We start from the raw sequence: 19,520 nt of genomic DNA on the forward strand, positions 1-19,520 counted from the left end.
CTCCCCCCAAGCACAGAGACCCCCCCTCCGGGCACAGTGTGGGGGCCCGGGGACTCCCCCAGGCACAGAGATCCCCCCCTCTGGGCACAGTGGAGGGCCTGGGGACATCCCCCAGGCACAGAGACACAGTCCAGGCACCTCTGCAGGGACCCCACCCGCCTAGGCACAGTGACGGGGGAAGGCACCGACAGGGCACAGCACTGGCACCAGCTCCAGAGCCCTGCTGTGCTGTCATACAGCTAAGAGGCATTGGTATCACTGCCAGGCAGTCACTGGGGCACGGCTCTGGCACCACCTCGGGGTCCCTAACACATTGGGAGGTTGCACATCCTGCCATCGCCCAGGTAGTGTAGCCAGAGATCCACTGGGACGATCTGGGAGCCCTGGCAATGTTCCCATTGCCCGCTGTCACCACCGCCGGCCATGCATGAAATGGTGATGGAGTGTCTGAGTGGACCTTGCATTGCCTTGACAATCCTGCCTTGGACCTGATGGGCCAAAGGGCTGGGAGTATCCAAGTGAAACTGACCTTGCTTTAACAGCACTGTGAGGGCCACACGTTGAACAGGGATAGTCAGTGGTTCTGATACTGTTACCAGCTACCTACTGTGCGTTAACTTTAGAAGAGAAAATCTCATCTCCGCCTGCCCTTATCTAGACTTTTACCAGGTGGTTTTTTTTAGAGGGAGGCAGGACCCAGCAGGTTAAGTTTTCCAAAAGCTGCACCTATGTTGGAGAGGTAGCAGCAGCTCCAGTATGTCTAATTGGGTGCGTGGTAAGACGTGCTTTAATATTTTCAGCAGGTGACAGAAAAGGAAAATATATGCCTCCAATGAGATTGCAGAAATAACTGGGCAGGTCTGGATGGCTTGGCTAGCCCTACCCTCAGTATACATGCAAGTGATTTATCATAGACGCACATTATATCCATATCTAATCCACTTACCCAGATAAATATTGGAGTCCTAGGGAGAATGATTTCCAAATACCAATTATAGTCAGTGAGAAGACTGCTAAATCTGCTTCTGAGAAGTGCAGTGATGTCATATGTTTTCAAAATACGCATTACATAAAATTAGAAGGAGGTTTCACCCTGATATTCTTTTTAACGTTTGAAAGGGATTGAAATATAACACTGCGTATTCCTAATTATGGTAACATACCTGTCTCAAAAATAAAAAAAAAATTGACTGACTCTTACTACTGATTTTCTTTCTGGTTGGAGAAACTTTTGTTGCTTTGAGTGAAAGGTGGGGAAAGCCTTTTAAAGCTAGGATTATTTCTTATTGAATAGTGGTAACACTGAGGGGCCCCAACCAGGGTCTATTGTTTTAGGTGCTGTCAAGCACCTAACAAAAAGATAGTGCTTGCCCTGAAAAATTTACAATCTAAGACCAAAAGGAGAGACAAGAAAGATATAACATCACAAGGTAATGAGGAGAATGCCACAACTCAGGACATAAGCAGATCAAATTATCAAAGCCGTGATGATCAATATGCATTTATGAGCAGCAAAAATGTCTCCCTGAATATACAAATCTGATATTTTTGCACACATGATAGAGTTTTTGTTTAAGGACTATCATGCAGTTGAGTGTGTAACTGTGTTAAAGTTCTCTATTTCCATTTACATTTGAAATAGGAAACTTTTGTAAAAGTTCTTTGTTTCCATTCTGGGTTGTTGCCTGCTGGAAATGTACTACTTGAAAATGTATAGCATTGTGTCTAGACCAGGGTGAAGGGAATGGGGCAGATGAAACCCACTGCCCATGTTCAAATCATGTGGATACCATGATGTGCTGAGCACGGACGATACCGAGTTCTAGTTTTCCATACACCTTGAAGACTAGTACTGCCTTTAAGGCTTTCTCAGTTGTCCAAAAGAAAGAAGGGGTTTCCCTGGGAGCAGGAGCGCCTCCAGCTTTTCTGCCGCCCTAGGCGGCAGAAGGTCCCACCCCGAAATGCTGCCCCCACAACAGAGGCGGCAGAAGGTCCCGCCCCCGAAATACCGCCGCGGTCGCCGCCCCCCAAATTGTAGCGCTCTAGGCGATTGCCTAGGTCGCCTAATGAGTTGAGCCAGTCCTGCCTGGGAGAGGAAGACAAAGTGTTTTTACTTCACTTGTGTTTCAGATAAGAAGAGAGTGAAGACATTTGAGCAACCCTCCCCGCCAATTCAAGAGGAGCCCGAGCCTGTCAGCTCTGTTCTGCAAGGAGATGAAATCCAGGCTCTGGCAATCAAAGTGGAAGATCTAGAGAAGGTGGGTATAAAATCTTGCATCCCTTGTCACAGAGAGTAGCTGCCTTCACTGAAACTTTCCGTTTATCCTGAATGGGGGTTTGGGTGGGTCTCATCAAAACAAACTATAGGAGCTTTGCTCTTGTTCCACTTGTCGCTGTCCTACTTCTGATGGCCTGTCAAATCATCAGAATTTTTAGCTAGTCTTTGTGAAAAAGCTGCTGAAAGTGGAAGATTAATTTTATACTAAGATCTTAAATGTCAGGATGAACCATCTGGTGCGATCAGAATCACACTTCCAACTTTTTTGTTTCTTTTAAGATTTCTATGGTTTTGAAAAAAATATAGCACCTTTATGAAACCCAAACTAAACTACTTAAGAGGTAGCACCCGCCACTAAGCTGTGGTGCAGAAAATTCTTGTGGGAGGCCATTCAGAGATCATTCCCCTGCCCCATCACAGCAGCAGAGTCAAAATAGTTAGGATGTTACTTAATCTGATAACTGTAGCTCCATACACCACACCTTCCTGAGGAGGACCAGAACTGTGGAGACAGACCTTGGTGAGTTCTTTACTTCCAGGCCCTCCCCAGCAAGATCAGAAGGGTGGAGATGAGGCAGTGCTGTACCTAACCTCATTGGGACTGTGTATTCTGTTTCTGTAGCTCCATACTCCACGCCTTCCCCAAGAAGGGGAGAAAACTCCTATTACCAGGAAGTTCCTCATTCGAAGACACAAACCCCAAGAGGCTGGGAAGAAGGCACAGCTCCTGGTAGCATATCCTGCTGATACTGATGCATCCAAGAGACCACTGAGTTATTCTGGTAGGGTTAAACTTCAGCTCTTACCTGTTACTCTTGGTTTTGCTAGAACTACCTGTGGCTAGACCTTTCAGAGTCCAGAAATGAACCTGAAATTCTTGTAGTCTGTTACTGTTTCTGTCCTCTGTGTTTGATGAGGGGCGCTCTGTGATCTCATAGTCTGTCTTGCTTTATTGCAGGGCCAGAAGGACCATTTGTTGATAACTGTGAACAGATTCTCCCCCACAGTATCTTAGGAAGTCTCCAGGAATTTAAGAGAGAAGCCTTAGCTAGAGGAAATGCTGAGGTTGGTTTATAAAGTTGTGAAATGGCTGCCATCAAATGCTGTCCTAGAAGTAGAGTGTGAGTAGAGTTGGATGAATTTTTTGCAAGAGTAGTTTATTCACTGAAAAACGGACTTCCAGTTGAGCCAAAGCTATTTGCAAACTTGTCATTTTCAACCCCAAATTTCTTTCTGGCTAGATTCACAAGGGGATTTGTGTGGCATTCACAAAACTGAGGAGGAGGTGGTAATGGTGCCCCCCTTATGCCCAATAGTCCACTGGTTGGGGCACTCAGTATGGATGTGGAAGACTCAGGTTCAAATTCCTCCTTTGGTGCAGAAACTTGAACTCAGGTGTCTGCCCTCCCAGGTGAGTGCTCTAACCACCAAGCTATTGGGTATTCTGGGGAAGCCCAAGTCTTTTCTGTTGAAGCTTCCTACTTTTCATGAAATATTGAAATATTCATTGGGTCACAAAGAGAGAGAAGTAAGATTCTGTAGCCTAGTGGTTAGGGCACTCACCTAGGAGTGGGAACTCCTTGGTTCAGGTCCCTAGTCCAGAGGAGGGATTGGAATCTGGGTTTCCTGCATCCCAGGTGAGTACTGCCATGGGGTTATTGGGGGAACCACCAGCACGGAAACTGGGGGAAAAATAGTTTTGGGTCAGTCCAAAATGTGTTTTTTTTTGTTCGGCTAGTGAACCGAAAAATCTATTTCACACAGTTCTAGTGATGAGTGCAGTAGACCTAGGTTTAATTGAAAATGCTTCCGAAAATTCTCTGGCCTGAGACACGGTTTGCTCATATGGGAGGAAATTGCTTGCAGAGTAGCTGCAATGCCAGGCCTATTAAGTCGTGTCTGGAGAAGAGTCCCATAGTAAGAGAAATTGGACAGTTCCAGGTTCCAGTTCCATCAGCAGTTTTGCTGAGAGCACCATTACTGAGTAGTTCAAGGAGAAGTGAGGTGATGAGACAGTGCCTTTCCTTATGTCTGACTACTCAACGTAGTATAGTCTTAAACAGTCTGCGAGTGATGCTGTGAATGCCAGAAACTCTGTTGATCCAGAAGTGGTTGCATAGAGACAGTGCCAGTCCAGAACGTTCTTTTCTTTACCCCTTTGCCCCATTTGTTTTTGTGGTGCCTATGCATGGATGGATAGGCTAATCTAACATTTTAATTTAATAATAATAGCCCACCTTAATTAATTAGTCTCGTTAGAGTTGGTATGGCAACATCCATTTTTTCATGTTCTCTGTGTATATATATCTTCCTACTGTATTTTCCACTGCATGCATCTGATGGAGTGGGTTTTAGCCCACGAAAGCTTATGCCCAAATAAATTTGTTAGTCTCTAAGGTGCCACAAATACTCCTTGTTCTTTTTGCTGATACAGACTAACACGGCTACCACTCTGAAACATTTTAATTTCTGTTCAGTTAGCTCAGCTGATTGCAGACTCACATCTGGATGGTACAGTGGCAGCTTTAGAGAAGTACAGAGAGAAACATGGGGAAGGGAAGAGGAGAAAGTCTCTCTGGGCCCCACCATCACAGCACAGGGCCCTCCAGAACTGGCATCATAATGCGGCACTCAGGAAGAAGCAGCAGAGAGTTCTGAGTAGTGAGTAAAGCTGGGACAACTTAATTGTGTGGAATGCCATGTAAGACTGTGTGAACCAAACACCATCACAGTAAGTTATTACTGCCTCAGGCAAACCAAGGCCTGGCTGATTTGGGAAATTGTATTGCTGTGCAATTATCCACACATTTTCAGGGCTCCCCAGACTCCAGTTGTGCTTGGTCAGTTGGTTCAGCACATTCTGGCTGTGAGGATGGCCTTGGTGGCTTGTACGGCTGTGGCTGGAAGTAGCAGTGAGGCAGATTTTTGGGGGTGGGGGAGAGAAGGAGACTGGAAGAGAGTTACCGTGCTGGAGAGGGAGGTAGCTGGAAGGAGTGAGGCTGATTTTCTGGAGATTCTGGTTGGTAAAAGAGGTGATTCTGTTTTGCTTGGTTTTAGAGTTTCTTCGGAAACCAGAAAATGAACTGCTGATGAATCTCTCAGAGGATTACAGACGAGTCCAGGAAGAGCGGTATCTTATCGACCGGAGCCTCCCTGCTCTGCACTATGGGAAGGTGAGAGCCCCACTTCTTCAGAGTCCTGATTATTCTGGTCTTGTGGAAGGGGGTCATTTGGGCTAGGATGTTAGTGTCATGAATAATACTGTTGGAACTGGCATTGAGGAGCCATCTTTAGGCATCTACCACATCCACTGCAGGTCCAAAATGAATTACGGAGCTTTCAGTTAATTCAAAGAGAAACATCATTTGATTTAAAAATGGTGGTGATATAGCAAGTATTGGTTAGATCTAACTGATGCTGCTCTTGTGGGCTCCTTGCTAAAGAGCTTTAGTGCATGGGGCACTGCCATGCAGTGAGCCTCCTACTAAGGACCAGCACAGGCTGGGGAGATGGCATGGTCGTGTGCCAGAAATTACTATTACCAGACAACAAAGATCTAATGGCATCAGGGCTAGATGGCAGAGGTTCCCATTTGGAAGGTGCTCTGAAGGGAAATGTTCCTTGGCTAAAACAAGGGAGTCATTTGCTGTGTATTTACAGCACTAAAAAAGGATTCACATCAATGGGAATATATTGTGTTAATATCATTTGATCTTTCATTCAGTCAGAGGGTCCATTTGGATTGAGGACAGGTCATAATTGATTAAATCTTCTTATAAACAATGTGTGATGCCTTCTGCTTAACCTGTCTCTCAGTCTCACAGGAACTATCATTGCATGGTGGTGACCTTCTTTTTCCTCCCTAGGGTTACCATGTAGGAAGTGAGTTCTGGAGCCAGCCTGAGTGCATCGGAGATGAACTCACTGGTCTGATGATGACATTGACCCAGAGGGAGCGAGGCTACCCAGAGCCTATCACTCATGTAGGGAAACCTCAGAGTGTCAGGATGGAGATGGGTGAGGAAATGGGTGGAGGCACAACATTAATGGGGAGGCGTGTGGAACAGCAAAGATTAACTATCCAGTAGTTTTAAATTGCTGTGAGGAGGCTCGTATTGCTAGGATCCCTTCTGGCAGTGGAAGGGCATTGATGTGAAGCAGCTTACACTGTCGGGCATCTAGTCATCACATGGAGGGACCTGCTAAGTTGAAGGCTGCACTGCTGTAGCCCTAGGTGACACTGCCAGGGCACTCCTAAGATTAAGTTCACACTGATGGAACTGTGTTTCTCAGAGATACAGATGGGGATATTTGGACTGTTGCAAGATCAACTGTCAGGGAGAAAGTGAAACCAATAGGTGTGTGGTGTGTAAACACTGAACTCATGTGATTAATTCCACAGGTTCCAGATCCGCAAAGGAGTCCCCTTTCCGTCTCACCTGGGATAAGAGTCTCTTCTTGACGTATCGACGACAGGAGCTAAAATCCGTCCTAGAGGAGCTGGATTTTAATCACCCTGTAAGACCAGTGGACTCTCTCCTAAGCACAAGGCACTGTTTTTTAAGGCAGCATACTGTGCTTCTCTCCTTCCTTATCAAAGGATATACTATAGCCTGTCTTGACTATGTCTGACTTCTGTGTAAGGAGAAAAACTAACAGATGTCCTTTTTCTTTTTTTATGTCTATTACCTTTTGTCAAGGACCTAGATGGCCTGGAAGTGATTGGTAAAGGGCAACCTTTCACTTCTGTCTCAGCACAGTATTTCCCGCTGTGCAAGGAAAATAAGGAAGGCACCACTGAAGAGAGAGTGAGCCTGTAAGTTATGCTTGATGATAGTGATAAGGAATTGTGGATACTGACCAACAGTCTTTGAGGATTTCTCACTTGTCCTTATCCAGAATGGGCCAGGTTCTCCACAGAGGATAGGGAAGTGGCCTTAAAAAAGCCAGAAATAGCTAGTAGAGAACTCCCCCTGTGCAGGGAGAATTCTCCATTGGTGGAAACCGGATGGAGGTAGCTCCACTGCCTCCAATACCAACTGCCCTCCTCATCCCTACATAAGGGGCCATGTTGAGAGTGCTCCAGGGTGCAGCATAGGTGGAAAGAGGAGGAGATATGGCGGAGTGAAGCACTGCTATGGTCAGTTCTCCATTGGCAAAGTTAGAGGTGCTCCTGTGTGACTCTGAACTAGCACTGGGGCCTCATGGCTGAGGATCAAGGAGCTGAAACCAACTTCTTGTGGCCCACCCCCTTTCCACTCACTGTGCCCTAGGTTAGGCAGGGTGGAGAATCTGCCCCTAGTTATTCCAGACTGTGCATCTCCTTCAGGTGTGTTCAGTCTTCCATCTTCCTCAGATATCTTTTTCTGCCCACGGTGGGCATTACCTTTGGTCCATTCTTTGGTGGGTACTGCCTCTTCATTTAGTAATCTGTCCCCAGCCTTCCTTAGACAGATGTCTTTGTCCATTTCATCAAGCATGAGTTCCATCCTGCCCATTCTTGGTGGTGACAATATCAGTCTATGTTTGGAGTTCCTTCAAGTTTGGACCCTCGAAGCTGCAGTCCAATGGCACTGTCTGTAATCAGAGGACTCTGTGATTTGATGAGTTTTCAGTCTGTTGGCTTCAGTTGAACCCTAAAGATGAAATGGTTAATCAGAAATGAATCCTCTGTTTCTTGGTTAATGCGTGTGTTCTAAACAACCACTCTGTTCCTCAGTGCTTGATAATAACTTGCTTGAACAGTCCTAAGACAATATTGGCCATTGCTTTGTTTAGCAGTGATCCCTTAGAAGATTATCCAGATGTGGTTCCAGAACCAGTATTGGGTCCATCTTTGCAATTTTGTGGACAGCCAGCTCGTTGGATCAACAGCACCACTTCGCATAGGGTAAAATTGCAATTGTTTTGAAATATGATAAGGCTAAGTTTTTTTTCTTTCCCAAGTCATAGCTATATATTGAGTGTAACCAGCAGGGTTATTCTGGACATCATAGAGTGGTTGCTAAACTTGTACTTGTTTTGGAGGGATCTAGAAACAGAGACAGGGAGTTTTGTTTGTGTTTCTGTTCAGCCTCAGTCCACCTCCTGAGGGTGGCAACTTGGTGGGTGCCTTGTAGCACTTTCTGTCAAGCTGGATCTAATAGTTTAAACAGCCAGCTGTAGTATCACTTCATTTGGTCATGGGAAGGCAAATCCTGTGGTTACCTTTTTCTTTCTTTCTCCCCCACAGGATGAAATTGGCATTGCTGCCCGGGTCACCTTTGAAGTTTTGGCGGGTGAGAAAGCTGAATCCTGCCTGACAGTAAGCAATGATGGCACAGCTGCCATATGGTATGATTGGCGGAGGCAAGCCCAGTCGGTTACCTTTGAAGAAACTAAGGAGAAAGGGATGCAGTATTTTTATTTTAACACCAGACCAGGTGAGAATTGGATCTCTTAAAGATTACCGTATAGGCTTAATACCCATGCCAAAGCAAACATGTGAGGTGGACATGTTCAGGGGGTTATCTGAGTCAGGCCACTGCTAAAGCAAACTCATGTGGTGATTCTCCTTAAGAAGCTACTTGGGGTTCCCAGAGCAGACTAATGCCAGAGGAGATGTGTGAGAAAGATCCCTTTCAAGGGTGGTTGGAGGAAAGAGGATGAGTCCTAGCCAGAATTTGTATGGGTAGAATATCTAAAACCACCTGATTTTCTATTGAAAAATTGGGGCAGAATGTGTACTGAGAGTGTTGAGATCAAGGTAAAATTAGGGATTGGAAGGGTGAAGAGAAAAAGTCCATTCAGCAATCTGATGGATGGGAGTAAACCTGGAAGATGGATGGCGATATTAGCTGTGATATCTGGCTGAAAAACAGACATTGACACCAGAAAATAAGCAGATCTGTGAAGTATTTGGAAGAGGATTCAACGGCACAAGAGAACTCTTGTACTCAGGTGACTGATGTGCTCTCTCTGTTATTCTTAGGTGTCATTCTGCCTGGAGAAACTAGAAACTTTTCCTTCTTTTTCAAGTCGGGGAAGGCAGGAATCTTCAGTGAGTCGTGGGAGTTTGGTACTCACCCCATGTTATTAGGAGGGGCTGTCCTGCAGGTATCCCTGTGGGGTATTGCTGTGTATGAGGATAAGTTGGCTGGCCTCAGAGATGAATTGGAGGTAACCAAGTGGTTAGCTGTGTGACTATAAGCTTCAGACTCAATGTGTAAATATAGAATATAGTATGATGTGGGTGCTGCAATGTTCTTATTGCCATAAAATTGGGACTAAGTGTAAGGTTATCAGTTACTTATATAGCACTCAAAGGTGTTTTGTTTTTTGTTTGTCTTTTCTAGTTTTAGTTAATTAGGTAGTTATACAGGTTTTCCAAATGAAGTGGCATCAGCACTCCACATCACCTCAATCTATTTTCATTCCTCTTGTATAAAATCTAATTGATGTCTGTCCTAAAATAGTTACTTTGTCCTTTTTAAAAAAAATCCTTCTACCCTTTTTCCTTTAAGTTTCAGTTACTGGTATGTCTGGAGTTTTAATGACCTACTAAGTAAAGTCAAATTAAATAATAATTTTAAAATTATACCAACATCTGTAAAATATAGATGTTTGTGTGATCATTTTAATGACCACCATATTGGATGTAAATACATCTGTGGATTTATGTATCCATGCGACTGAGCATATATGTTAATGTATGCCTATAGTAGTGTGTGTGTGTGTGTATGTGGATCAAGGAATCAAATCTCTTTTGGTTACTGTGGTGCCCCAGAGTGAGCTGGCTACACGAGAAGTTGCTGTCATAGTGAAGGAGAATCTGAAGGAGCTGCTTGATCGAATTCGGACACCGGAGCGAGTCCCATCTCCGGTGGATGCTTACATCACAGAGGAAGAGTTATTCCACAGAAAGAATCCAGAGGTACTGCTTGCCACTTGATATTCTACACTAAACTGAGCATAAGTACTCGGGAATTATGATGCCGTGGCCTATGTGGTGCATCCCAGGGTTTCTAAGCAGGAAGATAGAATAGTCTAGCTTGTCGGTTTAATCACTAGATGGTGTTCTAGATAGTTGCAAAGTAAGACTTGTCTCACCTCTCTATTTATCTTTTCCTTTTCTGTTATCACAGTTGCACTATCAGCACCAAGTGGTGAAGGAGCTCCATGAATTGTGGAGGCAACACTTGAATTTTCCCTCAACTTCAGAGGAAGAGGAGATTTCACGCCAGAAGAGCATAGTGCAGTCAGTCTCAGCCCAGAAGAGCACTGTACAGGAAATTTGGTGCCGGAAGAGTGCTATGGACATTGCATTTCAGAAGAGCATTCCCGGGGAGATCCCACGCCAGAAGAGTATTGTGGAGGCGATCCTAAGCCAGATGATTAATGTGGAGGAGGAGGAAGTGAGCCAGCCAGAGTGGAACCTTTCCTTTGAGGATTTTAAACAGGTTATACCCCTCTGTCCTTGTTCAAATTGTGATGGGTTGGCAAGGAATGGAGGTGTACCCATTTTGAGATTTGCTTGCTTGGGAATAGTCTGGTATGTTCCAGCTCCCAAACGAATGAAGTTGTGTGTGTATCAGAAGCTTGAATAAATCACTGCAATGAGGTGAGTCACTGAGTGTGTCAGCGAAAGCCTAGCAGGGAATGAATCATCCTTCAGCCCTGCTGACCATGTCCTGGGTGCTCTTGTGAAGAGATTCCTGAGGGAGACTTTGCGGCTCCTGTGTAATGAAGGAAAAAGAATTGGGTAACTGTGTTTAGTAGTATTTAGCTGTTGGAAAGCTAAAGCTTTCAGTATGGCGGAGAAATGCTTGTTCATCCCAGAATTTAGAATGTGAGGGGCGGGGTCATGGTCCAGCCCCTTCTGTTTTCCTTACAGATCCTTGTGCTTGAAAAGTTCTCTTTATCCATCAGAGGATTTGGGGGCCTAGTGCTCACAACAGGGTGCAGACAAGGTATTTTCCAATTCTCTCCCTCACTGCAGTGTTAGTTTGGACTTAAGAGTCCAGACTGGCCTAGCTTATCAGTGCAAGTTTTGCTGCAGCGCACTGTTGGAAACCTGTCTGTTGCTTTTATAGCTTTATTCCCCATTCCCTGCCGTTTTGGATCCCCAGGGTCCTCATTCTAGCTCTGAAGCTGAGGAGTTGCTCACTAGGGTTTCTATCCCATCAGGCTTTGCAGTTAATCCCTGAGGAGGAAAAACGAGAAGCAGCCCTGACCCAGCTCAATAAGGCAGCATTGGCACTTTGTGTGGAACAGAGGCCAACTCAGTCAGACCTCCTGTACCAAACATGGTATGTTACCATTGCAGAGAAAAGCCCTTTCCTACAAATACCTTTGCTTAGTAGCACTGGCAAACTCCAGCAGAGAGCGGACAAGTGTGTCCAGCAATATGAGTTCTATCAGTCCTCTACATGCAAGGTTTTCTACAGCTTAGGGATAGCAGCTGTCCAAGTCGTAGATCCCATTTTACTCTGGAGATAAGTCAGAATATTGATCTCTTGCTGCTTTGGAGAATACTTGAGATCTTTTCATTCTCCGAGATTGTTATCTGGCAGAATATTCTGTGTTACCTTTATGAGGGCCTCACCTGGCAGGCAGTTTTCTCTAACATTGTACTTGAAAAGGTTGTTGTATCCCATATTCTGTCATTCACTCTTACTTTAGGGCTGTAAACACACTGAAAGTTTCTGTTCACCTGTAAATCAGAAGGACACAGGAACTCCAAGATGCAGATGGGAGTCTGATCCACATTGACTCATGTTGAAGAGGAAGAAACCTTATTTTACAATATTTATGGATCCAGCTGACCTCTGTTTCCCAAACTGTTGAGAGCCATGGGGCTATAACTTCATAAAATAATTTCTCCTGAAGCCATCTATGCACAATTGTCAGACCTTGGATATTAGCACATTGAGTTAGTTGGAAGCAGCAATAGCTCTTACTGGTTAAGGTGTTTTTGTTCATGGGCACAGGGTAGAACAAGATGCTGGGAGAAGCAAAAACCCTGCCTTGTCCTGGCAATGTGCATATGAATCCTCTCCTGGACAACTTCTGGCCATGGCAAATACTGATGGTTTTGTTTTTCAGTTTCCAGCTGTGGCGTGAAGCAGTTGATGGTCTGGTGAGCCGCTCCCTAATGCTGAGATCCCTGCTCGGCATGCCTGAGAAGGACACTTCCGTAGAAATTGTTCCAGAAGAAATAGGTAAATTTATAGTCTGAGCACATCAGCCATTTAAGCAGATTTTCCTGTGCCTTTTAAGCGGATTTCAGTTCCATTTAATTTCAGGTAATTTACTGAGCTTCAACTGAAATGATGGCTTGAGCACTTCCCCCACTGAGCCCTTTGTGAGGCAATGTATCAGAAAAAGTAGTCCAGAGTATAGTACTCACCCTGATTTGTAGTGTGGTTTCTTAAAGGAACAGAAACCTGTTGGCTTAGCATTAGTATTTGTATTTCTATTAGGATTTAGGCCTATTTCTCACCCATACTAATAAAAACATTACCATTATTGTCCCTTTACATGCTAGCCCTACTGCATATTTATTGCTTCTTATGTCCATCCTTAAATAAGACTATACCCGAGAAGTCAGTGTATTGTACAAATGCTAATTTGCAGTATGCTTCCATAAACATCAGATAGATAGGGAGGGAGGGATAGCTCAGCGGTTTGAGCATTGGCCTGTTAAACCCAGGGTTGTGACGTCAATCCTTGAGGGGGCCACTTAGGGATCTGGGGCAAAATTGGTCCTGCTAGTGAAGGCAGGGGGCTGGACTCGATGACCTTTCAGGGTCCCTTTCAGCTCTATGAGATAGGTATATCTCCATAGATTATAGAAAGAGGAAACTACATTGTAATATAATGTATTTCTAATGCACAGAGGCATTGGATTTGCAGCTCTGTACTGGATCTTGAAAGAATGCTCTGGGATCACTGGAATTTTTTGTTTGCAGTGGATCTGAAGCAGATTGTAAAAGGAGGAAAGGAGGACCGGAAAGCCTTGCAGAAAGAAGAGAAGAAGACAGCGGGGGGGAAGGAAAAAGAGGACAAAAAAGGAGCAACAAAGTCAACAGGAAAAGATAGAGAGGTATGTGGTGGAAATCTAGAAGATGGAAAGTGATTAACTGGTTTCTGAGAGAGTATGTGACAGATAACAAGGGTGTGTGTATTGGGCTTGTAAACCTCCATCTTCCTGTGGAAGAGTTTATTTCCTCTCTTTTGAATGAATTGCTGTCTCTGATGTGCAGCGTGCTCTGCAATTTGAAGGATTTGAAGGTCCTACCTTTGTCTGTCTTTCTGTGTACGATCAGGAACGTTCAAACAGCAGGAAGACAAAAGGGAAAGATGAGAAAAGAGTAAGAACTCCAAGTTTCACACGGGAGGTGAAAGAATTGACGCCGCTGGAAGGCATAGATTCAGACCAAGTAGAATCTCGCCAGGAACAAGTAGATCCCATTGTACTTGAGAAATACCGTGAAAAACTTTATGTTGAAGTAAGTCTGGTCTTATCTTCCCATGTTTCTCATTCTTCTGTGTTTTGTGTCACCTTTTCTCAATTGCTTTTGTTCTGTGCTGTCTCCTCTTCTTTGCCTTTAAGCTTAGCATGAAGCTAGGTGCACAGCTGAGCATTTTATCAGATTAAGAAAACCTAATGAACAAATTGTCAGCAAATGTTAGCATGGGCTGCTGTGTCAACAGATCCCCAAGCTGGAATGATTCCATCATGTTTTCAGCTGCATGCCCCAGTTGTGACCTGGAATTTCTTCAGCATGCTTACAGATTCTTGAGGGATCATCATACTTAATTCTATGTCAGATAACGTTAAATACACTTTCCTTTAGTTCAGACAGCTCTTGTTAGGGATAAAAATATGTAAAATCCAGATATTTCTTTGAGCATTACAAGCACCTTGTTGGGGGCGGGGGTGTATATAAGAGAGATGCTTTTGCTTCAATCAATCCATTTGTTATCATGTTTTCATTAAAAGGGGCTTTGTATTGTTTTCTGTTCTAGGTCTATGGCCTTCTGGAGTCAATGGTGGACAATATGGTTTTTCTATTTGAAGAGCTAAAGAGGGATGCCCAAGAGCGGGAGCGTGAAACATTTTCTGTCTAAAAATACATCGTTGCTGTTCTTTTTAAAGAAATAAATATTCATGTTTCTACAGATCCAGTGTAGTCTCCTTTTCTGTATGAACCTGGCAAAAGTGGCGGAAAAAAACCTGACCAGGATGGCCCTCTTCTCACATTTTGCTATTGGAGATCCATCCTGGGAGACATTCCTAGGTCATCTGTTATTTCGCCAAAAAAATATTGAATAGGGAGAGTTCAGTGCATGGGGGTGTCACAGACTCAGAAATGGTTGAGACTAAAAGAAGCTGGAGAAATTCTGCCTATGGAAGAGAGCTGAAAAGTTCCAATAGCTCAAGGCACATTGCCAGTCTTTGTTTCTCAGTCTCCTGTCTCTGAAGCCAATGAGGAGAGAGAGAGTGCACCAAGTGTTCCTGAACCCAATCATCATGACACCAACACAGAGAACTATCATTAGAAAGCCATCTTTTTTTTAAATTTCATCTGTCTCCTTGTGTCAGATTTCTACCTGGTGGAGCTGAATTGAAGTTGGTAGAGTTAAAAGGGATGAATTTGCTCCCTTCTGTTTATTTTTCGGTAACTATTTCAGTTCTGGGTTTTTTGTCTCTCTGATTTTTTTTGTGTGAGTCGGGGTCACATTTTTTCCACCATGAGGCCTCTACTCAGCTGCTTGTCGTACCTCCTCCTATGACTTCTCAACAGTGGAGCTCTTCAGGAGTACCTTGAACAGGTTAGGATTTGGAATCCAGGGCTTACATAGTGAGACTTTAATCTTCCGATTTGGGTTGGCCTTTTCTCCTGTTTATCCCTGCCAAGGATTTGGTCAAATTGACAGAACATGGCCTCCTGTGGAAAAGTCGTCCCCTTTCTTGTGTCTGGCCTTTCTACCTGACCTGCCCTAAAACTCCACGTTTAAGCAGGAGCATCCTCGTCCTTCCCTGCAGCATCGGCCTGGCTGTAATTAGAATTCTCCAGCCAAGGAGCAGAAGTGGACCCCTTTTATAATACTGTTCCCCACCTCAGTGGAGTAGTGCATTGCTAGTGGAGATAAAAGCAGCACTCCCCTGCCTGGGTATGAAATCATCATCCCACACAGGAGTGAGACAGGATTCCAGTGTAAAAGTGCTACAATTCAGTCACCTGCCTTCTCCCTTTTCTTTCTCCTGTTTATATAGTGTTCTTCCTTTCTGTTGATCTTTGCATGTGTCTCTCTCTTTGGCCATCTCAATGTATCTGTGTCTCACTGGGGGGCAAATCTTATTCCCCTTACTCCCAGAGCTAGTCCCATTGGAATCAGAATCAATGGAATTGACTCTGTGAGTGAAGAGAGCAGGAGTTAGCCCTGTTAGCCTCTATCTAATCATCCCCTCTCCTTGTGTGTTGGTTTGTTCTCCATGTGTGTCTGCCTGTATTTCCCCTGCTGCCTCCTCAGTCTGGATTTCCTGGTGTGTCTGTCCGATACCATGGCATCTTTTTGTGGAAACTTATCGATCCTTAATGCCACACCCACACCATTTAGCCTTGGCTTCAGGACATTTTTCAAATCCAGAGGAAGCTGGGATGTAGAGTCTATCTCAGCTTGGCACCTTGTTTCAGAAACGTGCAGCCTCCCCATTAAAGCGGCTGGACTCTGTGCACTAGAAAACGCTTTGGCATTATGAAGAAAATATATCAATATCTATATTAATTTATGTTTGCATCATGCCTTGAGATTCTTGGGTGAAAGGTTAAATGCAGTGTTGCTAATATTAGATATGCGCACACACAGTAACACTTGTATTATCTGAGATGATTCATTGTATTTGAATAAATTCCTTTTCTGACATAAGCCCTTACGAGTACTAGCCTCAACAGAGGCAGAGAACATCTTTCTACCTGCAGAGCTAACAAGTGGTAAGAGCTGATTGCCCACTTAGAAAGAGACCCTGTTGCTTCAGGAGGCATCCATCCCCCTCCGTCATACACCCAGCATCCTCCTAGCGGCAGCAGGTTTGATGGGAATGTTAGGAGCCACACCAGAGCCATGTTTGAGCCTATCATGACCTTCGGAATCTGCCTTGCCCCTTTCCATTGGGCTTGGGCTCCAAGTTTCAGACAACAGTCCACATTTAGTGGCTAAACCCCAATAACATGAGACGGTGGTTACCATTCTTCCCCTTCCCGAACGATGACTTTGATTACGGACGCATCAGGAATAGGTTGGGGAGCCGACCTGACCATCTTCAGATATAAGGAACATGGGACTTTGCATAAACATCCTGGAAATCAGAGTCATACGGTTACCTTATATGGCTTCCCTAGCTGTTCTATAAAATCCAATAGTGCAGATCCTGCCAGACAACACATCTGTAATGTAATATGTAAACAAGCAAGGAGGTGCCAGCTCATCACCCCTCTGCCAGGAAGCTATCAAGCTCGGAACATGGTGTCACCAGCCCGGGGATAACCCTAGATGCTCTTCATCTCCTGGGAGTCAGCAGCAATCTAATAGACTACCTAAGCAGACAGTCTGTCACCAACCATGAGTAATCACTGCCAAGGTTCATCACAGAGCCAGTGTTCTATTGATGGGGGACTCCAATCACAGATCAAGAATAGCACCGAGTGTCAGAACTTTTGCCGCAGAAGGATCATGAACCCTGAATCATTAAGAAATGCCACCCTTCTGCCATAGAATCAAGGCCTCTTTCATGCCTTCCTACTGATTCGTAGGGTGATATCCAAGATCAGGATGGATAGAGCCACACTCATTCTTGTAGCTCCTTACTGGTCGAGACAGTTGTGGCTGACAGACCTACTACAGATGCCCATCCTGCGGCCTAACCAGCTCCCAGACCGCCTGGTCCCAGTATCTCAGAACCATGGTCAGATACTTCATCCAGACCCATAGTCACTGGATGTTGGCTGGCTGAGTACTACTGAAAAGGACTGCTCCTTGTAGGTTCGGGCAATCCTGATACAGAGTAGGAAGACGGCTACAAGAAAGACTTCCCCCGCCCCTTGAAATGGGAAAGAATATCAATGTGATAGCCCAACACAACCAGAGCAGGTTCTGATGTTGAAGATCCTTGACTACTTATTGCATTTAAAACACTTTTTGCCTTTTGTTCAGCTCTGTTAAGGTCCACCTGGCTGCAATTTCAGCTTGCCATCCTCCTTTACAGTCGTGCTCAGTCATCCTGCACCCGACGGGATCAAAGTGCCTCAAAGGCCTGTTATGTGTTTACCCATAGGTCAGAGAACCTTGCATGGGACATCAATATTGTCCTCCGGAATCTCACGGAGCCTCCCTCTGAGGCTCTTTCAGAACACTCATTACAGTGTCTTACTCTCCAGGCAGTCTTTCTAAATGCCATAATTCTGGCTGGGAGAGTCAGTCAGTTGCATGCACTCATGGCTGAACTTCCCTGTGACCTTACTCAGAGACAAGGTGGGTTGAAACCTCATCCTGTGTTCATCCAGAAGATGGCCTTGGAATTCCATTTGAACCACTCAGTTAATCAACCTATCTTCTTCCTGAAACCCCATTCTATACCAAAAAAAGAACTTGCGTGTCTCCAGAGTCTTACTTTATTATACTGACAGAACAAACCCGTCCAGACTGGCTCCTTGTTTATCTGGAGCCATAGCCAGCCACTCATAAAGTCAAGTGATTCATCACAGAGAATATACCAGAGCATAATACATGCCATCTCAAAATGTTACTAGTTGGCTAGTATCTCTCCTTTTGGACGTTAAGGCTCACTCCACCAGAGCTCAAGCGACATCTTCCACCTACTCCAGGAGTGTGGCAATATCCTAAATCTGTAGGGCAACAGCATGGAGTAACTCACTGACCTTTGTCAGACATTACACATCGGACTTAGCTGCTAGGTTAGATGCCAACCTCGGGAGAACAGTGCTACAATCACTATTCAACTAATGCAGCTAAGACTCCGTTGACATATGCTCAAAGAAGGAACGGTTATCTATCGTGCAGTCACTGTGGCTCTTTGAGATGTAGGTGGTACAGATCCCATGACCCACCCTCCATCCCTCACTTTTCAGAGTCCTCAGCAACCCCAGGCTTTGCATTATGAGGCAGGGTCATGGCCATTCTGCCCTATATGCCCTTACATTGGAGCATGAGGTTGCACAGGGCACCTGCGCAACCCCTACAGACACCGCTGTGCAAACACACTGATCTTGCACATTTGGGGCCCATGCATGCCCACAGTGGAATTTTCACTGCCAACACCATCTCAAAGAACCACAGCGAATGCAGGGTAAGTAGCCATTCTTTGTGCTGAGTTGTTTTCCTCCAACCTTTGGTGTCTATCAGCATCTGCTAGTCGTTTGAGTAGCATATTGTCTCAAGGAGGAGTTTGTATTTCCTTCCACACTGAACTGAAAGTGTGCGTCCCTTGCTGAGCAGGCAGGGAAAGGAGCAGCCCTTCATTTTCATTATGTCCCATTTTCTCCTAACAGGTGTGGGAACTAGATTTTTGGCTTTCACTTGTCGTGTGGTGGTGTCCATTTCATCCCACCTGGCTCTACAGTTGCAGACTTGGTTGATGTCAAAAGTAGCTTGGTACCTCTTCCTTTCAGGGGAAAACACCCTTGTAGGGCCTGGCTGTGTTCAGATGACAAAATCTATTAAGAGCCCCAATGTGTGCCCTTCCATTGAAGTATAAGCCTCAAAAGAGGGTAATTTCTTTAGCCAAAGGGATAATGGGTGATCTAGATCCCAAGCTGCCAAGCCATACAGGTCAGGCAGGAAGGATCCCTGTTCCTCCATGCTTTGGCATTTATTTGTAAGTATTTAATAATTTATAGCATGGTATATGAAAAATAATTTATAGGCATATGACTGTATCCCATATAACATCAGAACACAGACATCCTCATAAACAGAAAGTGAAGAAAAAGAAAAGAGAGTGCCTTAGACCAGCCAGATGGTATTCCTCTTGATTTATCTCCACTAGGGGGATTCTGTTGGCCAGCTCATGAAAGCAGATTCTGGTGGTGGTCTTTTCCACTCGCGCTGGGAGTGGATGCTCTAATTCCCAGGCAGGAGCATGATCTGGCATACTTCTTTCCTCCCTTTCCTCTGGTAGGCCGTCTTCCAGACAGCAACAAATCTGAGTTGAGGGTCATCCCGAGGAGACTCAGAGTGG

General features: G+C 44.8%; 1 protein-coding gene across 1 annotated transcript in view; it reads left to right on the top strand.

Moving 5' to 3' along the window:
- The window catches only part of MYCBPAP (MYCBP associated protein), a 20,485-nt gene extending 6,045 nt beyond the window's left edge, over positions 1-14,440 (top strand). Inside the window, exons 2-19 of the mRNA XM_034790277.1 lie at positions 2,131-2,258; positions 2,901-3,060; positions 3,237-3,343; positions 4,756-4,939; positions 5,336-5,451; positions 6,145-6,295; positions 6,681-6,796; positions 6,979-7,094; positions 8,060-8,168; positions 8,511-8,700; positions 9,249-9,436; positions 10,044-10,190; positions 10,402-10,716; positions 11,444-11,565; positions 12,362-12,477; positions 13,228-13,361; positions 13,585-13,767; positions 14,288-14,440. Coding sequence (XP_034646168.1) covers positions 2,131-2,258; positions 2,901-3,060; positions 3,237-3,343; positions 4,756-4,939; positions 5,336-5,451; positions 6,145-6,295; positions 6,681-6,796; positions 6,979-7,094; positions 8,060-8,168; positions 8,511-8,700; positions 9,249-9,436; positions 10,044-10,190; positions 10,402-10,716; positions 11,444-11,565; positions 12,362-12,477; positions 13,228-13,361; positions 13,585-13,767; positions 14,288-14,389 — 2,684 coding nt within the window. The 3' untranslated portion in view covers positions 14,390-14,440. The remainder of the gene's footprint in view (positions 1-2,130; positions 2,259-2,900; positions 3,061-3,236; positions 3,344-4,755; positions 4,940-5,335; positions 5,452-6,144; positions 6,296-6,680; positions 6,797-6,978; positions 7,095-8,059; positions 8,169-8,510; positions 8,701-9,248; positions 9,437-10,043; positions 10,191-10,401; positions 10,717-11,443; positions 11,566-12,361; positions 12,478-13,227; positions 13,362-13,584; positions 13,768-14,287) is intronic.
- Positions 14,441-19,520: the final 5,080 nt, after the last annotated feature.

The sequence above is a fragment of the Trachemys scripta genome, chromosome 14 (genome assembly GCF_013100865.1).
Source record: "Trachemys scripta elegans isolate TJP31775 chromosome 14, CAS_Tse_1.0, whole genome shotgun sequence".
NCBI classification, from domain to species: Eukaryota; Metazoa; Chordata; order Testudines; family Emydidae; genus Trachemys; species Trachemys scripta.